Here is a 25484-nt window from a genome sequence, read left to right as displayed (position 1 = left end):
GTTCAGTTGACTGGAAGCTGAGCAGAGGCTTCTGCAGATGTATGTCCCAGCCCTTTGGAGAGAGGGGAGAGTTATTGAAGAGTCAGAAGGCTCATCTTGGCAGCCCTGCCTGCCTGTAGAAGTGTTTGGATTGCTGTGATGATTTCCTCTTAAGGGGCTCCTGGCATTTAGTAAACTTCCTCCTGCAAATCCCACCCTGTCTCAGCTGCATTAAGGGGAATGGAGGAAAGAGGGCTCATCCATCCTCAGGCTAAAGTTGTTCAGGGGAAGAATGCTCCCCCTTCCCTGGGGACACGGTGGTGGTGAGAAACCTTTTGGGGGTGGGAGAAAGGGCAGCTCGAGAGGCAGAGGAAGGCTGCGTGCTCTGTTAGAGAAAGCAGCCCCATTAGAGCTCATCACTTGAGTGGAGAGCAGTCTTCCCACTTCCCTGTAGGAGCCAAATGAAGCAATCTCCGGCAAAGACCACTCACTCATGGACTGACACTCAGGGCTCAGGTTTAAAAGTGATGAGACCCCAAAATGTTCATGCAGATCCAAGTCCTGAGTCCAGATACAGATCCCAGGAAGAATGGAAATCCTTAAGACAGTGTTTTGCAAAAGCAAGTCTTCCTGCTTGATTAGCAAACCTGTTCATACCCCTGGTTCCTGTTGTCATTAACTGCCTGCCCCCCCAAAAAAGGAGAACTCAGAGGAAATCAACAACACTGTTTGGTGAGGAATTCTTGTCCCAGCGTTCTTTAGAGAAATTCTACTTCTTCATGGCCCTATGGTAAAACTGATAAAGCATGGGCTTTGGAGTCTTCCTTACCAAGTGACTTGACTTTCTAAACCTCGGTTTCCTCATCTGTGAACAAACCTCAGAATAGCAAAACCTACCTCTCAGGGTCACTTGGAGGATTAAATAAGGTAAATTAGATGAAAATACCCAACCCCACCTGTATTACGGTTCTCAAAAGAAACAGAGCCAATAGGATATACTATATCTATCATCTATCTACCTTCCTGTCTATCTGCCTGTCTGTCTAAGGTTATCAATATTTTAAAGAATTGTCTCACACTGTTGTGGGGGCTGGCAAATCTGAAATCCTCAGGGCAAACCAGCAGGCTGGAGATGCAGGTAAGAGTTGATGCTTCAGTCTTGAGTCCAAAGGCTGGAAACACAGGCAGGGTTTCTGTGTTGCAGCCTTGAGGCAGAATTCTTTCTTCTTCAGGGCATTTCAGTCTTTGCTTTTAAGGCCTTCAACTGATTGGACAAGGCCCACCACAAGTGATCGTAAATGTGAATTACATCCTAAAAATACCTTTACAGCAACATCTAGACTAGTGTTTAACAAAACAACTGGTCACCACGGGCTAGCCAAGGTGACACACAATTAACCATCACACCAAGAAAGGGTTAGGGTTCTAGACAAAGACATTTCCTTCCTTCTCTCCCACCCTTCCTCCTTTTCAAAGTCATTGCTGAGGTCTGAAGAGGCTTCACTCAGTGACATCTCTAGTGTGTGGGCCTGGAAGCTGTCAGACTCTGAGCAGCGGGGCCTGTGTGTCCCTCCTGTTTCTCTCAGATCTGTTTCTGCTGACTTCACACTCCAGGGAATCAGTGTCCCTACATCCCAAATCAAGCCCTACTGTAGCCTTAGTGGTTTTCCACAGAAGTCTGTACTCCAAGCCGTACCAGTTTTCCTCTGTATCCAGTCCAAATTGTTCCCGATCTGCTTCTCTGATCTGTGCAGTGTTGCAGTTTCTGAGGTTACATCAGAAGACCTGGGCTCTGCCACAGCAAGACTGTGTTAGCTGCCATGATGACCTTTTTTTGGCATGGGTTAGTTAGCAGTGACTGAGAAACTGGAAGGAAAGGCTTGATGGGGGATTAAGAGTTAACTCCCTGCCTAGAATGTTTCAGGTGGCATTCTGCCTGGAAGTAGAGAGCTGGACTCCGTTCCAGTTCAGAGATTTATCCTCCGCAGGTAATCCAGATTGCTTCTCATTTTAATGGAATGTGGAATTGGTTTTGCCAAAGTTGAAGAATGCCTGGGTGGGATCTCTAAGGCAGCATAAGGTTGGGAAAGAGCTCTGGACCAAAAATTAGCAGACCTGGACTCTCCTCCTCCACAGTCTCTCTGTGCGATCGTGGGGAAGTCACTTCCTGAGGGTAGGCCTCAGCTACCTCTTTCATAAGATGCTGGAAGCAACACTTCACCTTACCTTTGCACAGAGACCACTTTACGGCTTTCAGAACATCTTCACGATTCATAATCTCTGTTCCTCACACCAGCCCCATGAGGTAGGCAGGACATAGGTATGGAAATGGATTGTTCCCATTTTGCAGACAAGGTTCAAAGAGGTTAAATGACTTGCCTAAGTTCACACAGACAGGAGGTCATAAAGCTAGCAGTGAACCCAGGATCCTTAGTCCAGCTTGTTCTGGGGTCCCCTTTTGAATATGGTAATGTCTATGAAACTGTCAGGGAAGGAACACAGTGGAGTTGGCAGAGAGCTAGTGTGGGGGCCCAGCAGGAAGGACAGCAGCACAGGAGAGGGGGTGACACTGCCTTCATGCCCCCAAAGCACCAAGGCTTTGGAGGGAAATGCTAGTCTGAGCGGACTCCCATAAACTGAAGGAGGGCTGATCTCTAGCTACTCAAATTAAAATGTTTTCTCATGCTGTTAATTCAATTTGGAAAACATTTATTGAGGCTTTATCATGGACCAGGTTCTCTACTGGGGGGCAGAATAAGTAACTGGAAGTGTAATGCAGAGCAGATTGTCTGTCTGCTTCTGTAAGCAGAAGTATAATGAAAAGTGTTATATTTGAAATGTAAACAGAGGGCTTTGGATTTACAGTGGAAGGTGTGTGTGATTAAGTCATCCTGGGGAGAAGAAGGCAAATACAGCTGAGCCCTGAAGGATGAAGCAGGATTTGACCATCAGGAGACAGAGGAGGAAAGGGGTCTCTGCCCTGCTCTTCCTCCTACACCCTACACCCCGCCCAGGCTGCAGCCACCACTGCTCTGGTGTGACAGGACGCCGGCTGCCATGGCCTGTTTGCTGCAGGACCTGGCCAGCTGTGACCCTGGCGGAGCCTCCTCCCTTGCTTGTCAGATTTGGTGCAATGCCCTGAACCATGTACTGCAAAGTGAGAGAGATTCTGCCTGGCAGCTCTGGGAAGGTTTACAGTAGGAGAGGAGACACATGGGGCCCTTGGCAGGGGATGGCAGGTCAGAAGGAGCTACCTTTTCTAGTGATTATGCCTGCCCCTCCTAAGGGGCTGAGAGGCAGGAGCTATTGCTTTGCATGTGTGATGTTAGACTGAGGGTGTTTCGTGTCTTTATTTTAAAACTGGTTTCTCAGTCTCCTGTGCAGTTTTCTGTCAGCTTGTTGCCATGGAGAAATCGGTTGCGGCTGAAAGCTCTGTCCCTCTCTGTGTCAGCATTTCTGGACCTGCCAGCTGCCTCCTGCCCCTTCTACAAATGGAGGGAGCACAGACCCTCCCTCTGCAAGGCCTGGAGCTGCGTCGTGACTCCCTGTCAGGGAGGAGCCTCCTTTATCCACACATCGACTTAGCAACTCTGCCTTGAGTGCCTTCATGTGCCAGGCACCGTGCTGGGCGCTGCAAGGACGACGATGACTGTGGCTGGGGACACACGCATATTCAGGCAGGACCCGCCAGCATGCTGTCATACCATCCTGTTCATCAGCCTCATTCTTACTTCAGAATTTAAAGGACCGGGTTTGTTTCTCTTTGAGTCTTGGTTGCTGCTTGTTTAGAATCTCCCTGGAAGTCACCTCCTAGTCTCTGCACTCCTAGATCTCGTTTCTTCTCTGTGTCCCCAGTGCCCAGCACAGGGCCTGGGGCAAAGAGGGGCTCACCCAGGAAGTGTCCGTCTAATGGAATCCTTCCTCAGACCTGTCCGTCTGTCCTATCTTTCCTCCTCAGTTCTGAGCACAGAGACAGCATGTGTGGCAGCGTCAGCCAGTGGAAAAAGGAAGGACTTTGGGACCAGATACATCTGTGCTTGAGTTTTGGTTCCACTTTTTCCTAGCTCTGTAATCTCAAGCCAGTGGCTTTTTCACATGGAGGCTTAATCAAACCCAATACATTTCTTTAACTCCACATAACCAGTCTGTCAGTAATTCAGTAATTGAGTTTTGACATTTTAAAAAACAACATATAACTTACTGGTGGCCATTAACTCCCATCAGGGGCTCTCCTTCTACACCTGTATAGCACCCAGCTGAGAAAAGGTGACCTGCAAAGAGTCCTGGGCTGGGATCAAGAGACCTGGACTGTGCCCTGGCTGTGACCCTAATGAATTGTATGACCTGATCAAATCCCTTTCCTTACCAAGACCTCAGTTTCCCTATTCGAAAAATTCAGGTGTTGGATTGGGTGATCTTGAAGGGTTCTTTTTGCTCTAAAAATCTGAAGACTCGGCTTTAAAATCTTTCCTCAGCTGCTGCTACCACCATCACCAATGCCCCAGGCTGGAGGCTGACCTCAGCATGAACCCTTCTGCCAGCCTCTGGAAGCTGCTTTCCCAGGAAGCTCTGGGCTAGAACACTGGCACTGGATGCAGAAATCTCTTTCGGATGTAAAAGTCCCTTTGAATGCATCATCTCTATTCCCACCCCCAGTCCAGTGGCTGGGCTTGGCTTGCATCCCAGAACAGTGGAGAATTGCTGGAAGGAGTGTTTTTTCCCTTCTTCACCTGTGTCTTGCTTTTCCTTCAGACCTGATGCCTTCAGGAGCTTTTGGCTACTGAGGATTCTATTTCCCAAGCTCCCTGCAATCCAGGGCTCTGTTCTAAGCACTGAGAAGGATGCAGAGATATAGAAGTCATTGTCCCCACAGACAGTCTCACAATCTGTGACGTGGACGGGCGAAACAAGCCAGAGCTGTGAAGGTCACGGCAGGCTGTCCAGGGAATCTAGTCATAGCTCTTCTCTTGGGCAAGTTCTTCCCTCTCCAGACCCAAGTTTCCTCTTCTGCACAGTTGGGAGGGTTGGGCCAATGATCACTACGTTCCCTTCCTGCTCTGAAACTTCCATTCTAAGTGCTCAGTGAAGGAGTGATTGCTGTAGACTTTCTAGAGGAAGGAGGACTTGAGCTGAGCCTTGAAGGCTAGGCTAGGATTTGGCCTGGCCCAGGTGAGATAAGGGAGGGTGGTGTATGAACACAGGCAGAGACTGGAGAGCAAGGCGGGAGGCCCTGCTCACTAGAGCAATCTCTGAGCAGGCAGCTCTTGCTTTCCACCTGAGGACCCTCGTCCCCAGGAGCTTGGGGCACTGGTGGTACCTGCAGGACAGAGAAGCAAACGAGGCAGGCGGAAACCAGGGCTCCCTCCCTACCTGGACGCCCCAGTCTGATGTATATCATGGCAGAAGGACCTCCACCAGGAAGACACGGGGTCAAAGCCAGGAGAGGCCACCCCTCTCCAGGTCTTTTCCTTCTCACTCCTATCAGCAGGTCTCAGTCAGGACCAGGGCAGAGTGTGAAAGGGTAAGTCTTCCTGGGAAAGCTGCCCTTCGTTCATGGTCTGTTCCTCTCCAAATGTTTTTCTGAACTCAGGGTGACAAGAGGAATATTTCAATTGTGTCTTTGGGTTAGATTCTAGACTCAGTCTACCCGGACGCATGACTCAAGGAATCACACACCCTAGACCTAGAGGTGACCTCCATCCTCCCAGTCTTCTGGCTAAGGCTGTCTGATCCTCTCAGCACCCGCCCCTAACCACAGCTTCACAGATCCTGCCTCCTTGTTTCTCTCCAGCCATCCCTCTTCTGCATCCTCCTGTCTCCAAACAGGTCTCCCTAGTCCCTCCTCCACCATCAGTCTAAAGTGTTCAGAAAAGTGCCTGGCACAGCATAAGGGCTCCATAAATGTTATCTATCAGGACAACAATGACAGTGATGATCATTATTATCCAGATTTTGCTTCTGAAGCACAGCTCTGATTCTGCTGCTTTCTTGCCCAAAAGCTTTAGTGGCTTCTGTGTGGCTCCTGAATAAAGTCCAAGTCTTTAGTCAGGCATTTTGAGGACTGTATTTCCTGAGCCATTGGCAATGATGCACACCCTACCTATCATTCCAAATTGATTTCCTTCTACTACTTTTTACACTTCTTCTTCCAAACTGAACTAGCATCATTAGCTCTACAAGCTCCACCTACCTCCTCTGCTAGGCCTTTGTTCCCACTGTGCTCCCTACTTGGAATGCCCTTCTTCCTCTCTCCCCTAACTCTCCTTTTCTGCTAGGAAGTCTGCTGATCCCCTAGACTTGATGGCAGATGCCACGAACAGTTCATCCTATACCCCTGATGGCGTCTACCAAATAAAACTCAATAAATGTTTTATGAATGGCTGGAAAGACCTGGTTCAGCCCCTGTTTTCAAGCAGGCTAGAGTTTGCATGAGGCAAGCTCGGTCGCCAAGGCCTGTCCAGCCAGGCCTCTATGCCTGTATATTTCCTTAGAGGTTCTGGAAGTTCCATGGGGTCTGTGGGCACATATTCAGTTAGCTAGTTCCATGGGCTTATGATCCCTTTATTCTGTGTACAAGCAAACTGGCAGGAGAAGGTAGAAACCCAGGGGAACCATATCAGCTGTGGAGTTAGAAACCCAGGGGAACCATATCAGCTGCTAGGTGGGGAGAGAGATCAGCCATCCAAAGTGTAGGGGCCTGTATGATCCTGGGAATGTCAGTATCCTGGAGGGCCCATTTGGGGTCCTCCAACAGGCGGGCCAGGGGTCTGACAGAGGAATCGTAACGTAATTATCGGACATTCAAATTCCAAGTGTTCAGCCAGAGAGCAACTTGGGGGATAGATGAAAGGGTCAGATAAAGGCTCAGGTGGTGGGATGGCAGGAGAGTCTAGACAGGATGTCAGGGTTCTGCCCAGCCAGCTAGAGTTTGACTCAGGCCTCTAGCCCCGGAAGCCCCTAGTTTAGGGCTCACTAGTCCTATGGCTGGGCATTCCCAGCGGGAGTCAGCAGGGATGCTATTAAAGGGAAATGAGCTCCCTTTCCGGTCAGGATTGACTTGGAAATAGACATGACCTCAATTTGGAAACACCTTCTGCTGGGCTTCAGGTCCCTTAGGCGAGCAGGTCCTCAGGCCCAGAGGTGAGTCCTGCCTCCCCTCCTGGGTCACAGTCTGGCCCACCAGCCCCTTGCCTCCATTTCAAACTCAAGCCATGATCATGCCTCCCTCTGGGCCACCATTTGGAAAAGCCAATCTCAGGCTGACACTTGCTGCCTGTAAATGGTGTCGAATTAGGCTAATCAGTGGCTCTTAATTCTCCAACAAATGTAGATGCTGTGCTAATTGCCAGGGTCCATGCCAGCAGATCCCTGGTTGGTGGCATCAAACAAGAGAAGTGGTAATTTGGGGGCTGGAGTGGGGGAGGGCCTGCTTTGTTGGCTGAGCCAGTTAAAAGCCGTATTACCCCTTGAACGAGGCACAGTGCAGAGAGCCAGAGCCTGGCCCCCTTCTCAGCCAAGGGTCTGGGGGAGGGGCCCACAGGTGTGTTTGCAGGAGCTGAACCTCAGCACCAGCGGAGCAGTTTTTGGTCCATTAATGGGGTTTTGTTGTTATTGTTGTTCCTCAAGGAAGATTCCACCAGCAACCTGGCGTGGCACTGCCAGGGCAGCTCACTGGGGATAAAGCATCCCAAACCTTGGTCTGCTGTTACCATGGCAACATGGCATTTCCAGACTCTCCAGGCAACCTTACTGGCATCTGCTGCTGTGAAAGATTCAGATGGAGAAGGGCCACTGCTCTTTCTCCATTAGAGACAGAGCAAATTGGGAAGACAGGGAGCCATATACCAAGGACCAGGAAAATGCTGTTCCATTGATGTGAGGGCTTCTTGATGAAATAGAATTTGAATGTCTGTTATAGTCTCTTGGGGAGAGCTGCAGGATCAGAAGAGAACCCCTGGAGGAGAAAAATAAGGGGAGATGGGGGAACGTAGGGGGACAGTGTGACAAAGGCCTCACTGGGGAGGTAGCTAGAGTGTGGAGATGGCATGGGCAGTTCAGTTTGGCGGGAGAATGGGCATTGGTAGAGGTGGGCAGGTGTCAGCTATGCCTCTCTGAAACCTGCTGGTTTGAACCCTATTTGGCAAAAGCCCTACCTTTGGCCTCATTCTACCCAGATTGTGTCCTATGGCTTCCTCTCCTAGGTATGGGAACTGATCTCCACACCTCACACTTCACGTCAGGTGGACAGTTCTTGCTTTCTGTCTTGGTTCGTAGTTGTTTGCAGTACGCCCACTAGAATCATTGACCCTCTACATTCCGTAGAGGGAGCTGAAACCCAGAGAGGAAGGTGTCTACCTAAGGTCCCCAGCAATACGGAGGCCATGGAACATAGGGGTTAGAGCTTAGGATCTGAGACAGGCTGACGTTGGTTCAAGTCCTGGCTGCATCACTTAGTTGTCCAGTGAGCCTGAGCCTCAGCTTCTTTAGGGGTGAAATAGGAATCTTGAACGTTCCTACCCTGTTGGGGTATTATGGGTGTGAAATGAGACCATGGAAGTAGTACAGCAGAGTTCTTGGTATATAGTAAGAACTCAGGAAATGTTGGTAATTAAGAGACTGGGAAGTCCTTAAAAATGGGGACTATCTTATTCATTTTTGCTCATTCCTCCTCTTCCTTCCTTGCACAGCTGAGGCACCCAAATACTACTGTCTCTGGAATTGATACTAGAAGGATGTTTGTTAACTGGATGAATGCATGAATGCTCGAAATAAAGAACCGTTCACATTGATGGGCTGTATGCTCCTGTTGAGTGTTTTCAGCTTCGGTGATGTTTGGTGTCCATCGGACTGGAACCAGGCCAAGCCGAGAGTCTGTCCTGTGTAGCTCAGCCGCACAGTAAAGTGACTTGCTGTTCAGGTCCCATACCCACCAGCCCTGTGGCCCAGGGCTTATACTCCCCAGAGCTGTGGGTTTCTTAAAGGACAGGTGGAGTCGTTTCCTCTTGAGCTTTGGGCACAGTATATGGTATTACTGGTAACTAATGTATAGCTTTATAATATATGTTTCCATTCACACTCACACGAGTCTCACCGTAGCACTGGGTTTGTCCGGTGTAATATCCCAGGTTGTGGATGGAGACCCCGAGGATCCGTAGCAGGGAGTGGCTGGTCCGAAAGCACACGGCAGGAGGGGCTGGAGGAGCTGGAGGAGGGGCACGGTCCCATCTTCTGACCCCAACTCTGGTGGTCTTCCCACCGGATGAAGTCTTGCTGGGTCTGTAGTTCTTCCTGGGAGATGATCCCAGTAAGGTGAGGCACACTGGGCTTGGGCTCAAATGCCTTGATTTTGGTCACGGGCCCATCACCTTAAGGGGTGCAGCTCTTACGTGAGCCACCTCTCTCCTCGACGTGCTCACTCCCTGATCTTCCTGCTTTGGGTTTGTAGTGGGGCTGAGAGTGCTTTGGAAAGTCTGAGATTCCAATTTAGTGACTGGGGAGAGAGACGTTGTTTTTAGCCAGTGAGGTATCCCTGAGGCACCTCGAGCTCAGCAAGGCTGCAGCCCCAGCAGGTCCAGATGTGCTGTGAATGACAGCCTGGGTATATCAGAAAGTACATGCCATTGTCCTAGAACACTAAGCATCAGAGCTGGAAGGGTCCTTGGAGATCAGTAAAGCTGCTGCCTTCAGTTCATAGGTGTGGAAACGGAGGCCCTGCGAGAGGTGGTGAGTCACCCAAGACCATGTGCTGAGTTGGTGGCAGAGCCACCCCATGCTCCTCTGAAAGGGCCATGCTGCAGCCCTGCCCCGCCTGGTATTTGCCCTTATCTGAGTGCCTCATTTGAATTCATTTTAAAGCATCAGATTTTTTAAAAAGAGTTTTTTTGAAAGAACTGTGTATATCAGACAATATTTTCTATAGTGTTAGCTTTTTAAATTGTTTATTATAGAAGTAATTTCATTGAAGAAAATTTGGGTAATACAGAAAAGTTCTATTTAGAAGATAACAAACTGAGTGATATTAGTAAACCTCAGAATCACCCTGTAGGCAGGTTGCTGTTTTGTCAATGGAGGCTTTTAGACCAGTGGTCCCCTACACCCTGCAACATTTTCTGGAAGTTTAGCTACAGAGGGTAGGAGAGTAACAACCCATAGAGACCTCTAAGGACTTCACTTAGTTCTACAGACTTCAGGTGGGGGATGTACTACTGATGCTAGTTGTTGCCATCTGTAGAGTCTCTTCCAGGTAGCAAACCACTTCTTCATAGGTGTTCTCATTTGATTATTTGATCATTATAAGAATCCTGTGAGGTAGGGAAAACAAGTATTATTTTCCCAATGCAAATGAACAATTTGAGCCCCAGGGAGATTAAGTAATTTGCTCAAGATTACACATCTAGTAAGCAGAAGACCTATATACTTCAAACTACTACTTGGCATAAAGACAGCAGAAGGCACCTAATAAATATTGGTGAGTGAATGAATGAATGAATGAATGTATGGGAAGGCACTAGAAATCATCTGACCCAGTGGTTTTCGAACTGTGCTCTGGGAAGCCCTAGAATTCCATGGAGCCAGTTGGGGGTAGTGGGAGGTGGAGTTGATGGGGCTCTGAGCCCCTCACCCCTACTCCAACCAGCATAGCTTCAGTGTTATCCATTTTACCTGCTGGGTAAATTGAAAACAATTTAGCTAATCGAACTCCTACACCAGTGGTTCTCAAACGCTGGTGTGTATCACAGTCTCCCTGGGAGATTCTGACGGTTGGCCTGAGGTGGGTGCCAGGACTCTGATCGTTAACAAGTACAGATGGTCGTCAGGCCGTGGTTGAGAAACAGTGGCCTACTTCTTGGAGTTGAGGAAGGTAAGACCCACAGAGAAGCAGAGAGTAATCCTCAGTACCTCATCTGCTGCCCTTCCCCCTGTACCACAACTGCAGCTGAGCCAGAAAACAAATCACATAGCAGAGAATAACAGAACAGTTTCCATAGCAATGCTTCATGGTTTGTGCCTGTCAGGACACCTCAGACAAACACTCATCTGAACCCTCAGCTAGAACGCGTGTGAATCTTATCTACTTGTTCCACGCAAGGGGTCTGGGGGATGGGAGGAAAGAAGAGGGATGGATGGCATGCTTTTGTCATGTGCCCCTGTACCGGGGATTCTCCCCAATTTACCAACAGCTGGCAGCAAGATAGAGCAGACCAAAGAGGGCTAGGAATGGATTCTGGGCAAGAGGCATGGGGCCGTCCCAGCAGCAGATGGGGAGATGTGGACGGGAGCAAGGGCCATCTGGCCATGTATCATATGATGGACTGTGTGCTGGGCACGTTACCTGTTCATTCAAAAAAAGAAAATGTAAAGGACATATGATCATCCTTATTTACAGATGAAGAAACCAAAGCTCAGACACACACCTCTCGTGACAGAGGCAAGATCAAGTCCAAGTCTGTCAGGCTCCATAGCTACTGAGCAACAGGTGCTTTCAAATTCTCTGGCTAGGGGCTTCCCTGGTGGCGCAGTGGTTGAGAGTCTGCCTGCCAATGCAGGGGACACGGGTTCGAGCCCTGGTCTGGGAGGATCCCGCGTGCCGCGGAGCAACTAGGCCCGTGAGCCACAACTGCTGAGCCTGCGCGTCTGGAGCCTGTGCTCCGCAACAAGAGAGGCCGCGATAGTGAGAGGCCCGCGCACCGCGATGAAGAGTGGCCCCCGCTCGCCGCAACTAGGGAAAGCCCTCGCACAGAAACGGGGACCCAACACAGCCATAAATAAATAAATAAATAAATAAATTTATTAAAAAAAAAATTCTCTGGCTAGTGAGTGAGGACTTGGGATATATACTGCCCAGCTGGCTCCTCCTTGTCTCAGGAAGGGGAGGGTCAGCCTACAGGCAGCTAGGTAGGTGCTGGTGCTCATGCAAAGAGCTGAAATGGACTATGCGAGCACATGGTGGGTCCTAGAGCTGGAGGTGGAGTCTGTCCAGTCTTTAGCTGTAACGTCTCCCTTCCCCCACAATTAGGGTTCCGGTGCCCTTCAAACCGCAGGTGCCTTCGCCATGGGCTGTCCCGACTGCCCCCTCCAAACCCACCCACTGCAGGTCCTTTGGATTGGTGGCCCCTGTGGATGGGCTGCCCAGCTCTCTGACTTGGCTTCGCCTCAAGGAAATGAGCTCCTCCCGGGGCAAGTGACACCCATTCATTTCTAGAACAGATATTCATTGAGCACCTTTTATGTTCCTCTAACTGTTCTAAGGGCTGGGGATGCGGCAGTTGAACAAAATGAAATTTTTGCTCTCTTGGAGTTGCCCATTCTAGTGGGGAGACAGGCAAATAGGTATATGATGGGGTGTGACATGCTAGAAAGGAAAATAAAGCAGTGTGAGGGGTAGAAGGATGGGGTTGAGTGGTCAGGGAAGGCCCTCTGAGAAGGTGACATTTGAACTAAGACCCAAATGAAAGGAGGGAGAGAAAGAACCGTGTGGTTATCTAGGGAGGAGCATTCCAGGCACAGGGAACGACCAGTGTGAAAGCTAACGCTGGAAGCGTGGCTGGCCAGTTGGAGGAACCGCAAGGAGGCTGGTGTGGCTGGAGAGGAGTGAGTGAGGACGAGAGTGGCAGCAGTGGAGGGTGGGAGCTGGGGACCAGATGGTGTGGAACGTTAGAGACCAAGAGCCAAGCTTCGGATTTCCTTCTGAGCTAGGGTGCCACTGGAGGATTTGCACCCTGGGGACACATGCTTGGCTTCAGCCTTAGAGCCTCCAGCCCCCTTGTTTGGGAGGGGAATCTGTCACCTGGGACCGAGCCCACAGAAGGCTGAGTAGCCCCTGCTGGGGACGTGAACAGGCACACAGGCAGGAAGCCCAGCGACACTTGCCAGGCCTCCCCAGCTGCAGTTGTTTCTTCTAGGCCAGGGCTAAAGGGTCTCTCAGAGCTGGCTACCTCCAGGCCCCCATGTCTGGGTGGCCTCACACTCCTCGGAGTTAGAAGGCATCCCAAAGACAGTCTGGCGGCAGGGCTGCAGCATTCCCGGTGCCTGCACTCCATCCTCTGGGAGTGCCGCTTCTCCCGCTGACACCCCGGCCCAGGGGAGGAGCCCTGGGCCTGTGTATCCCAGCCCAGCAGCCTGGCCGCTCACCAGCCTGAGGGAAGAATGCTGCTTCCCACAGCACCAGTGGGAGAACTCGGGCTGGTGGGTTATAATTATACAAAGTGCTAATTTTGTTTCAAATGTTATGTGTTTTGTATGAAGTAGGGACATTCACGAAAGAAATTTATATATTAACCCATGTAGTATGCATTCGTCCCAGTCGTGCACTTCATTCAAGAAACTGGAATTCAGAGTGATAAAGGCACCATATGTTGACCCCATCGAATCATAAGCGCACCGAGCTGCCCACTGCTCACCTGGTAGCTCCTGCCATTTGTTATTTCCACGGTTTCCCGCTTCTCACTCAGGTCATTCATTCATCTCTAACGAGTACGTCCATCTTAAAATGTCCAACACAAAACTCTTGATTTTCTCCCCAAGCCGACCCCTCCCCACAGCCTTCCTCACCTTGATTAACAGCCCGACTCTCCACCCATCGCTCAGGGAATCCATCTTGAACCCTTCTTTCACTCACTCCCTGTGAAATTCCATCAGCAGGCCCTACACGCCCTACTTCCAAAATCGATTGTAAATCCGTTTGTTTCTCTGTCCCCACTGCTACCAGCCCACTCCAAGCACCACCCAGTCCTGCCCGGCCTGGCCCTCTGCAGTGCAGGGGCCTCCTGAACCATCTCCCTCTACTTTGTCCTTCACCAAGTGGCCTTTTCAAATGTAAGTCAGACCTGATCACCCACTGCTTAAAACCCTCCAGTGGCTCCTCAGCCTCCTCCCAAAACACTCCTGACCTCTCCCCAGCCTTCCCGAGGCCCTGCCTTCCCTTCACGTGGAGGCCTGCCTCTCCCCTGGCTCTTGGCCCCAGACCCCACTGCCTCCTGCCTGTTCCGGGAACTGGCAAAACTTCCCACTTCGGGCCTTTCTGTTTGTCGTTTCCTCTGCCTGGAAAGCCCTTCCTCCAGGTGACTGTATGGCTGGCTCCTCCTCATCTTTCAGGTCACAGTTCAGAGGCCACCGTACCGGAGAGGACTTCCTACCACCTGTCCTTCTAATCATATCGCTCTGTTTTGGTTTCTTCATAACTCTTATCGCTAGCCACATGCTGATGATTTGTATGTCTGCTTGCTTGTTGGTCCCTCGTTAGAACGTAAGCCCCTTGAGGACAGGAGCCTTGGGCCTTGGTCTCTGCTGTACCCCTCCCACTAGAGCCGTGCTTGAACCCTATGGGCACTCTGTAACTGTTCATCCACTCACTTATTCATTCATCTCTGGTACATAAAACCAGAGATAAATAGGTGGAGCACAGAAGAATTTTAGGGCAGTTAAACTATAATGATGGATAACATGTCTTTTTACATTTGTTCAAACCCATAGAATGTACAACACCAAGAGTGACCCCTAATGTACACCATGGGCTTTGGGTCATAATGATGTGTCACTGTAGGTTCACTGATTGTAACAAATTCACTGCTCAAGTAGGGGATGTTGATAGCGGGGAGGCTGTGAATGAGTGGGGGCAGGGAACTTTCTGTACCTTCTGCTTAATTTTTCTGTGAACCTAAAACTGCTCTAAAAAATAACATTTTTTAAAAGGAAAAAAATGCATTAATATAAATTGAAAGTATTAATCCCTTAGTTGTTTCCTATTTTGTACTATAATTTTTTTAATGGCATGAAGTTCAATAAAAGTTGACTGTCTGGAAAAAAAAAGATAAATAAGAGACAGACTGTATTCCCAAGGGGGTTTGGTCCTTTTGAAGAATCAGCCTCTGCCTTTCTGGGCGTACCTTTTCCAGGGCACCCGTCTCCCTGCACTATCACGGTGGGATGGGTGGCCACCTCCTAACCTAGCATTTGTACTGTGCAGGAACTGTGTAGCAAGTGGATTGGGCTGAATTGGGCCCAGCACCCAGCCCAGAGCATACACTCAGAAGGTATTTATGAAGTGACTGGAAAGCATAGAAAGAATTCCTTCTCAGGTTTGTGTCATCCAGTGGCTTCTCAGTGGACTCTAGTGCTTTAACCTCCTAATCTGCGTGTGGTTTCTTCTGGACCTGCTGCTGGGTTCCAGAACAGACCTTCTTACACCCACCCCCATTACTGCTTTAGCTCCCAGCCGTCTCTCCTGCACACGGGTTGTTCCCAAACAGGTGTGGGGAGAACAATGTCGAGAGGCTCTGCTGTGACCAGGCTCCAGGAACGGCAGCAGGCCGGCTGCTCCGGGCCCCAGAGCTGCATTGTGCCCCTGCCCCTCTGCTGGTGCCCCTCAGAGATATTTGTTGCAGACATCTTGAAATTTCCAGTCAGGTCCAAACACCAGCACCCAGGCCAGGGTGCAAGGAAACGTAGTACAGCAGCTCCTGCAGAAACAGTTTAGTGCTGGACGTGGGCTATGGGGAGAGTCAGCGGACTTGGACTCCAACACGGCTAATGTGGCTTCAGGCTAAACTGATACAGGCAGCCTCTGGGACCAGGTGTGCATCTAGATAGAGCCCTTGGCCAGTTTGGGGAACGTACTTCTAGAGGGATGATGACAACTTGGAACCTACCAAGAGGAGGGGGCCCTGACTGGCCATGGAGACAGGCCACCAGGTTATACAGAGGGATGATATATCACCCGAGTTAAGAAGTCTAAGAGGATAGGCGAACCATGTGCAAACACTTAAAGGGATTAAACTCCACAGGCACCATGCTGTGCCCTTACTGCTCCATCGCCAGAGCCAGACCCCTGCTGGCAGCACCAGACTCCACCTCGGGCCTGCTGGTTCACAGCCTCGCCCTGGAGCCCCATCCAGGGCGTGCTTCTCCTCCGGGACCTCTCCCAGAGTCTGTTTCTTCATGAATAGAGTGTGATCAAAATACCTCCTTCCCAGGGCTGCTCTGTTAAATGAGATGGGTCACGCAGAGCCCTTAGCACAATACATGGGCATAGTAGGCCCTCGAGAGGCTCAGTTGCCTTTTCTGTTCCTTCTCCCAGTGCAGCCAAGAAGCCCAGAAAGCTAGCAGTTCTCACAGAGAACACAGAATTCAGAAAGACAGTCTGTGGGGAGGAGTTCAGTTGTTTATAAAACAGGCCAACACGTTTCCACCTCGTAAGTTCTAAATCCATCATCCCTGGCTCCCTAGATCTAAGAATAGTCCCCCAGTGGAGCCAACGTGCCGCAGCACGCTCTCTCCGCAGGTGACCGCAGCCGCACAGCCACAGCGGCCTCAGTGCCCCCTCCTCCTGGGGTGGGAGTGGGGAGGGCTGGCCTCCACCTCTCCCAGCTTGGCTGTTTCTGAACCTGTCTCAGACCCAGCTTTCTTTCCCTTCCAGATCCTTCCTCACTGGGCTGGTTTAACCATCAAACCTCAGTGATACAAAGGGGGAGATAGCAGTGGGAAGGTGTGTAGGTGGGGACCTTTGGTGAGATGCTGCCCCACTTCTGGGCCTCAGTTTCCTCTTATGTAAAGGGATAGAGAACTACTGGGAAAACTGAACAACCTTTTAAGCTACAAGAAGTTCTAGAGCAGTCCCAGCCTTGCAGCCTCAGAATGAGACCTCTGAGGGCAAACCCATCAATTCAGCCCGTTTTTATTTATCCTCTGAACCGGGGCCGCTCCTCTGCCAGGTCCGAGGGAGCCAGCCTGAGGACCTGGGTGTGTGGCCCCCTCTTCTGCTCTTCTGCCTACACCGTCCTTCTCTCTCTCCCTCATACGCATCCGTACCCACCACACCGCCGCACAGATTCGCCAGGCTCAGAAGGACATTTGCTCTGTCTCATCCCAGAATCTGCCCACTGTTAGGAATGCCCTCGCCAGCTGGGGGCTCAGGACCTCTGGCACAGGCCACCTGCCACTCTCCAGGGTGACCTTCCAGTCCTTACGGCGTTCTTCCTGATGGTGACAGAAATCAGCCTGCCCGTGGCATCTCCTCCCCACATCTGTGGACTCTCTTTTAGCCTCTGGGAGAGAACAAGACAGCTCCGTGCTCTTGGTAGCCATTCATTCATTTGTGTGTTCATTCATTCAAACAACAGGTATTAGTACTAATGAACTGTTAGTGCAGTTTCAGGTGCTGAGAAATAGCAGCAAACAAAGAGTCCTGCCCTCAAAGAGCTTGTGTTCTGGCAGGAGAGAGATAATAAATAACCACTTAAAAATATAAAGAAAAATAAAGCAAGTGAGGAGACAGAGATGGGGTGGGGCGTAGATCGCTACTTCATATAGAGTTGTCAGGGAAGGCCTCTCAGATAAGGTGACATTTGAACAAATACATGACAACATGAGGGAGTGAACCTGTGGACATCAGGGCAAAAGCACTCCGACTGCAGGAACAGCAAACGCAAAGGCCCTGAGGCCAATACTGTTTGAAGAACAGGAAGGAAGTCAGTGTAGCTATGGTGACGTCAGCAAGGTGGAACTTGACAGGACATGAGGTCCAGGAGGAAGCCAGCTGTTGTTTATCTGAGTCAGAGGAGAAGCCATTGGAGGATTCTGAGCAGAGCAGTGCCATGTCGACTTAGTGCCAGGTTTTAACAAGATCCCTCAGGTTTTGTGTAGAGAATACAACAGAAGCAGCAGAGAGAGCAGGTAGGAAGCCCTTGCAGGGGTGCCAGTGTGAGGTGATGGGCTGGTGAGAAGTGGCCAGATTCCGGCTGTGTTTAAAACATTACCTTCCTAAACCCCTCATCTTTTCTTACCCGGTGGATGGCCACAGCCTCCTCTCTGGCCTCCTTGCCTTTAGCCCTCATCCCCCATCTCTTCCTCTCAGCCCGTTCTCAGTGCTGTCATGGATCCTTGTCTGGAAAGGACCCCAGGCCAGCCATCTTCTACTTAGCCTTCCCTGAGGCAACCTGGGCTGCAATACTAAAATATCTCCAGAGTAACACTGGGGGCTAACAGCCCCACTTCCTGATTCTGGAATGGCTTCTTCCTTCTGCTTCAGATCCTGCCTCGAGGGCATCATTGGCCCTGGAGAGTGATGGATGGTCTACTTATTGAAAGGGTCCTGCACTGACAGTGCCTCTTCCCTCAGACTGGCCCATTGGGACCGTTGTCCTCACAGCCATTCTCTAGGCCGTCCTGTTGTAGGAGCTGCCCCTCTTCTGGGCAGTGTAACCAGGGACAGAGACTCACAGCTCTCTGTTCTTGAGGCCGGTGGCCAGGAGGCAGCTCTGGCCACAGATCAGGGAATAAAGACAAGCAGCCAGGCGCAGGACTGGAGTTGATCTCAGCATTATGTGTGTGTAAACTCCTCCCCTGCTGCTCTCCAGACAGAGCAGGGGGCTCAGAAAGACTGTGGGCAGAGGAACGGCCCAGATGTATTCACTTCCACTCAGTAGCTCTATCCTGAGTGCCTGTACCATGTGCCTGAGGGCTGATTGGTGAGCATGTCTTGCTCACAGCACCTGGCTCCCATCCCCAGCTCACAGTTACAAATAGAAACACCTCGAGGTCCAGGAGGAGTGTGGTGTGTGTGCTTAGAGAGCTCTGGGTATCTTAAGAGCTCAGAGGAAGTGAAATTAATAGCCTTCCAACAGCCCAGGAGGACCCAGCCCTACACCTGCCCACAGTTCACTCCTGCAGCAAACAGGATGCCATCAGGATCAATGAAGGCAGCTGAGAGTGGGCAAATGTCAGTGGGTACCCTCTGTTTAAGACTGGTAAACTCTTATTCATCCTTCAAAACCCAGCTAAGAATTAACCCCTGGAACTTTCCGTGACACCGGCCTCCGCTCTGCAATAGAGTGTTTCATCCTCTCCTCTATGCTACCCCTGTCCCTTAGAAATACTGTTATTTTTTTGATCATCATCCTGTGTTATTGCTTTTTAAAATATATGAACACACAACAAAGAAAATCTCAGTTGCCCTTCCCCCATTTCTCCCTCTCTTCCTCAGAGACTATTCTCCGTTTGAGATGTATTCTTCAGGATCTATACATACAGAAATATATAGGGGCTTTGCATAAATTGAATCATACTCTCTATATTGTTCTGCAGCCTATTTTCTCTTAAAAATGTCTGCGATATCTTGCCACGTCAGGCCACAGAGTGCTACCTCATTATTTTTAATAGCTGTATGTTACTCAGCAGTAGGGTCAAACTGTAGTTTCTTTACACACTCCTCTGTTGATGGGTATTTAGGGCTTTCCCCCCAGTCTTTCACGATTACAGACAATGCTACAGTAAGCGCCGTTGTGCCAGCCTCCTTGTGTACACATGCCATTGGTCCCTGTAATCGTCATTCCCCATGGCTGTCTACCCTAGTGGCCTGGGAGCCCCAGGGCAGAAACTGGATTTTCCTCTTCGGGGTGTTTTGTCCATACAGGGCCCAAGCCAGAAGAGGCGTCCACATGATGAGATAAATGGACTCATCTGAGCAAAATCACGACTGTGTGAGAGGCCTGGGTGAACTCAGGGAGCAGCAGCAAGCCCATGGGGCTGGAACAGAGGAAAGAGGGGTGATGCGGCCAAGAGGGACAGGCTGCCCTGAGAGCCAGATAAGAGGCCCATTGTAGGTAGTGGGGAGACGGGAAATGGTTCATGGGAAGGCCTAGTTCACGCTGTGTTTCAGCCTGGTTTCCCCCACCCAGGCTGGCTGCCTCAGAAGAAACTAGCTGTTGTAATTGTCCAAGCAAGAGAGAATCAGGACCTGAACCTCTTCTTTCTGTCCTGAGGTTGCCACCTAGACCCAAAACACTTCAGAAGGCCTGAATTCCTTGCTCACAGCAGGACCTAGGGACCACCAATTACTGCCCAAAGGGTGGGATACCCATGAGCTTGGGCAGCTAGACACTCAGAAGTTTCTTCCAAATTTGCCCAGCTCCAAGGCCAGCTCCGTCCACACTGGCATTGACCACCTGCCTGAATCCGGAGACTTCCTCTGCGTGAGGCGCTCAGACCTCACCCCTCCTGTCTCTCTCTCTCTCTGCTTGGTGTTGCAGAAGAGCAGCCCTGCCTGATGCCCTAGTTCCTTGTGAGGCCTTTGACAGGCAAGAGACAAGGTGAACCACTGGCTGCCTAACTTTTCGCACCATCCCGCCCTCCTCTCCCCGCCCCACCAGATGCGGATGGGGGTGGGGTGCAGCAGGGCCTGCTGCGGCTGCCTCTGCCTCAGCCCCAGCGCTCCCAAGGGCTCGGGGAGGTTTCTGCTCCTCTGCAGACTGCTCCTGCTCTCACCAGCTACGGCTCTGGCCTTCCACCACTGACCTTGTTCCTGTACAGGTGTGCCATGCCTCTCTACCTTTTCTTCGTTATCTGAGGAACAGAGGTTTTGCTAGAGAGAACAGTATATATTAACAGAAGAGGTTCTGGAGTCCTACTGCCTGGGTTTGAGTTCAGCTCCGCTTCTCACCAGCTATGTGACCTTGCACAGTTCATACCACCTCCCTGGTGTGTTAGGCTGTACCTCACAGTCTTCTTGTGCGGAGTCAGTGAATTAATTCGTATAAAGTGCTTATCACAGGGCCTGGCATACACTAAGTATTCAGTGACTTTATTACCATTTTGGAACTAGTGAAGGAGGCTGAGACTCAGGAGTCCTGGATCCTAGTCCTGACTAGGACGGCCACGTGACCATGGACAAGTTCTTTTACCTCTCTGAGCCTAGTTTCCTCATCTGTAAAATGGAGGTAAGAACACCTCAGAGAGTTGCTGTGAGAATTAAGGTAACATTTTTGTGAAACTGAGAAGCACCGTCCCTAGGTTGTAGCCCTCATTTTCATGGTCAGAAATGGCAGCTAGAGCTCCAGCCATCACATCCACATTTCCAGTGACAGGATGGAGGAAGGGGCAAAGGGCACATGCCATCTGTCTTTGAAGGGAGGATCCCATAAGCTACTACAGAACATTTCAGCTCGAATCTCATTGGCCACACCCAGCTGCAGCAGAGGTTGGGAAATGTAGTCTCCGTTCTGTGGTTCAGGGACAACCAGGAGTTTCTGCCACACATGCTCAGGTGTTTGCCCCTCCTAGGCAAGACCCTCCAGCAGAAACGCTGCCCCCTTCCTAGAGTTGGGCTGCAGTCCCAGCACCATAAGGCCCTGTGAGGACCCAGGTTGCCAAGAAGCCCAGGCAGGTGCCACAAGACCTGAACAGATTTGGGTACTGTGTCCAGCCTGTGCTGGGGACCCTGCCAGCCCCGAGGTTCCGCTGCCTGCAGGGCTCTTAGGCTGACGCAAGTGTGGTGGGCCATGAGCTTTGTCACTTGTCACAGCCTGCATCAACTCCACTGAGCCCCGTGAGCAAGGGCCCGAAATCTGAAGAGGCTAGGGAATCCCTCTGTAACTATGAGCTCTCCACCCAAGGCTCAGCCATGTGCCCCGGGGCCAGTAAAACAGATCTAGATCAATCAGGTGGGATCTCAGTGTCCTCAAGAACCTGGCGAGTGCCAGGCACACTGCAGAGAGTCCTCTGTAATGCCAGGAATCATCATGAACTCACCTGTTTTGAAAAGTGGGTGTCCCGTATTCCAGTTAGCTTAGGAAGAGGCTTATCATGGGCTGTCCTTCCTCTCACCTCTACATGAGAACAGCCTGCGTAGTAGCATCTTGCTGAGTCCAGACGGCCTTTCCATCTTCACTGTGCCCCTGAATAGGTGGCCCTAAGTGAGGGTGGGGGACAGGAGGTGTGCTTGAAACATATTCTAAAATGCTGGAGGAGCTCAGAACCGAAAAATGTCCTGTGTGAGTCCTTCTGTTACTGGGATGGCCCATCTTTCATTCTCCGAGTTCAGCAGCCTGGTTTTTTTCTATAGGAGGTTTGTTTAAAGTGTTGGGGAACCCCTGACTTGTCATTCCACCCTAGGCCTTCGCATCTGCTGGGAAGGTTTGCCACCAGCATGGCCTTCCTTGCCTTTTCCTCCTTTCCCCGTGGTCTGCTTCATACGTGGGTGTGAGCTGTCACCATGTGTCAGGCACTGTGCCAGGGCATTAAATGTATATCAGCACATGCAGGCCTCCTCCTAGCAACCGTGTGAGGTAGCTGGGGACAGACATACCATTGTCACACAGCTGTGTGGTGATGTGGGACCCAGGACGGCGTAGCACAGTCCACAGTATGTATTATATATATACCAGGGGCTGACGGAGTACAACCCACGGGCCTGCTGTGTACGGCCTTGCGAGCTAAGAATGATTTTTAAAGGCTTGTAATCAAGAATAAGAATATGCAACAGAGACCGAATGAGACCATCGAACCTAAAGTATTTACTGTTTGCCTTTATAGAATAACTCTGGCAAGCCCTGGTATAGAATATGCAGAGTTTAGCACAGATTCTGGAGCCACAGTGTCTGGGTTCTAGAGCCTCAGTTTCATTAACTATAAAATGAGAATAATCTATAAAACACGGCTGCCTCACAAGGTTGTTAGAATTAAATGAGATAAAGAATATAAAGCACCTAACCTCGAGTCAGCTTCTTTGGAAGTATTGGGGGAAACTGTATCTGAGCCTTTGCCAGGCTTCTCAACCCAGTGGGCTACCCCGGCCCCAAACATGGCTTCCTCAGAGCGTTTCCTTTGGCAGGAGGAGAGGGACCTGCCAGCTGCCCATTGTGCCGCATCCTGCTGGTAGGTCAGCGCTGCCTTCCTCCCACCCCCATTCCTGCTGACCGTCAGCTGGTGCCACTCACCAGGGCCGGGCGCAAAGCCCACGCCAGGTGCCGAGCTAGGCCCGCAGGTACCAAGCCTGTTCCATTCTCCGCCTTGTGCCTCAGGTCCACCTGGCTGAAACTCCTGCTTAACTGCAGGACTTGTGGCCCGGGGTTCATCCTCTCTGTGTGCATTTCCTCATTCATGGGCCAAACAGGCAGACATCTGTGTTTCCCCAAGCCCAAGCTTTTGGCTAATGATTGCCTTCCTACCAGGAAAAAGGAAAGAGAAGGGTAATCCCGGGCCAGCCAGCCTCCCTCTGTGAAAGAGTGGTCTGCAAAACAGATTTTCAGTGGTTAATGAGTGAAATGTAAAGATTTTTTAAGAAACTCAGATCATTGAAAAAAATCAAAAGAATATTTTCTGATCTGGATGGGGATAGGCTTTCAATTCTTACAAACTATGGAAGAAAGGATAAGATAAATAAACAAGAAATTGTACTACCTAGAACCATAAAATTTATGTTTTACATCAAAAGACCTAAAACAAAATTTTAAATCAAACTGAGAAAAAATAGTTATGCCAGATATGGCATAGAATTAATATTCTTAAAATAAAAATCTTTAAAACAATAAGGCTCTTGAGAACAACAACAACAGCAAATTTTCATTTAGTACAGTAGTGCCCCCTTATCCGCAGTGTTGCTTTTAGTGGTTTCAGTTACCCCACTGTCAACCGCGGTCAGACAATATTAAGTGGAAAATTCCAGCAATAAACAACTCTTTTAAATTGTGTGCCATTCCAAGTAGTGTAATGAAATCTTGCTCTGTTGAGCTCCATCCCGCCCAGGATGTAAATCAGCCCTTTGTCCAGCCCATCCACACTGTACATGCTACATGCCCATGAGTATAGGAAAAACCAGTATACATAGAATTTGGTACTCTCCCTGGTTTCAGGCATCCACTGGGGGTCTTGGAAAGTGTCCCCTGCACAAAAGGGTGGACTGCTATACTATGCATTTTATATATACTTGCTCATTTAATCCTTGTAAATGAATAAGTATTTATAACCTTTATGATAAAGGTACTATTATTATCCCCATTTAACAGATGAGGGGACTGAGGCTCAGAGAAGCTAAGTAACTTGCCCAAGGTCACGGCTAATAAATGGAGAAGATGGGATTGAACCCAGGCCATCTGGTTCTTGGGTCTGAGCACTTAAACTCTTCTATATGAAACAGGAAAAATGTATTAAGCAGACAATACACGAAAGAGGAAATACAAATATGTGAGGAAAATAAGAATTATTTTTCAATTTCTGTGGGAATCAGAAAAGTGCAAATAAAAATAATGAGATACCATTTTTGTCTTCAAATTAGAAAAGGTTTTTAAATACTATAATAACTAATGAATACTGGCAATGCTGGAGTGATACAGAGAGTCCCACAGATTGTTGTAGATATATTCAAGTGGCCTTTCTGAAAAGTATTCTGGCAGTACTCAAAACAATACTCAGGAATCTCAAAAATGTCCATACCATTTGACCAGGAATTCCCATTCTAAGAATCTAATTTGAGAAAATAGAGATGTAGACAAAGATTCATGCACAAAGATGTTCATAGAAATGTTATACAAAATAATGAAAAATTAGAAACAACCTATCTGATAATAGGATACAGGTTAAGGAAATTGTTTAATCTCCATAATGGGCAATTAGGCAGTCATTTTACATAAATCTGGACAACAAAAGAGACCATAAACAAAGTGAAGAGACACCACAGACTCCTGGGAGAAGACACTTGCAATGCTTATAACAATTATATAAACAAAAGAATATACAAAGAACACTTATAAATCAGTAAGAAAAAGGCAAACAAAGAGCAGAACAGGCGAAGAATGTAAACACGCAATTCATAGAAAAAGCAATTTAGGGCTAGTAATATAAAGACACGCTCCATCTCACTAGTAGTCAAGAAAATGCAAATTAATCACATGTACTTAATCAGAATAGCAAGAGTCTAAAGGCAAAGATAGAGGGAAACGAATTCATATCCATTGCTGATGGGACCATAAATGATGGGACTACAGCCATGGTGGAGAGCTGTTTGGCCACACCTGGTAAATGTAAACATGTGATTCCACCACAATCACACTTCTGGGGATCAATGTGCACAAACACCAACTTGTACAAGGATACGTGTTCCAGGATGTTCGCTGCAGTGTTGTTTATAGTAGCAACAATAGTAATAGTATTGTTGTAAAATATTATGGTATATTATATATTACATTGTGTAATAAAGTAGCAACAATTATCATTAAAAAACCATCCATCAGAAGGGACATGGATGAGTAAAATATGATTTATGTATAATGGGATGTGTACTATGCACAGTTAAAATAAATGAACTAAATCTGTAACTATCAGCTCAGATAGATTTCAAAAACAGTGGTATAAAGAGCAAGTCATAACAGAAGATACATATTTGAATGACACTACTTATGTAAATCTTTAAAACAAACTAAAATTTTTATATAATATTTAAGGACACACACATGTAGAAAAATATAAAACAAGCATGCAAGTAATGTACACCAACTTCAAATAGTGGTTACTTCCAGGAAGGAGGGAATGGATGGAGGGCCAAGGATGGGAGGTGGGTCTTAAACTGTATCTTTATAATTGATTTATTTTTTTAAAGGTTGAAGCAAATATGGCAAAATGGTAACTAATGTTCTGAATCTGACTGAGGAATATGTCTTTCTGTTAAATTATTTTTTGTACTTTTCTGCATATTGAGCTTTTTCAAAATTTCAAACAAATTATTTTTAATTTACTTT

At 49.0% G+C, this 25484-nt stretch overlaps 1 protein-coding gene across 3 annotated transcripts in view; it reads left to right on the top strand.

Moving 5' to 3' along the window:
* The window catches only part of SERGEF (secretion regulating guanine nucleotide exchange factor), a 246322-nt gene that overhangs the window by 200118 nt on the left and 20720 nt on the right, over positions 1–25484 (top strand). Inside the window, exon 11 of one of the 3 annotated variants that reach the window (XM_082476674.1) lies at positions 9105–9288. The exons of the other annotated variants lie outside the window; for them this stretch is intronic. Within the exon in view, the coding sequence (XP_082332800.1) occupies positions 9105–9211 (107 nt within the window). The 3' untranslated portion in view covers positions 9212–9288. Of the gene's footprint in view, positions 1–9104; positions 9289–25484 lie in introns of those variants that run through there. 3 annotated transcript variants of the gene reach the window in all.

This window comes from Balaenoptera physalus (assembly GCF_965194825.1).
Source record: "Balaenoptera physalus genome assembly, chromosome: 10".
In the NCBI taxonomy this organism is placed as follows: Eukaryota; Metazoa; Chordata; class Mammalia; order Artiodactyla; family Balaenopteridae; genus Balaenoptera; species Balaenoptera physalus.
This window is presented reverse-complemented; position numbering and strand designations above follow the sequence as displayed.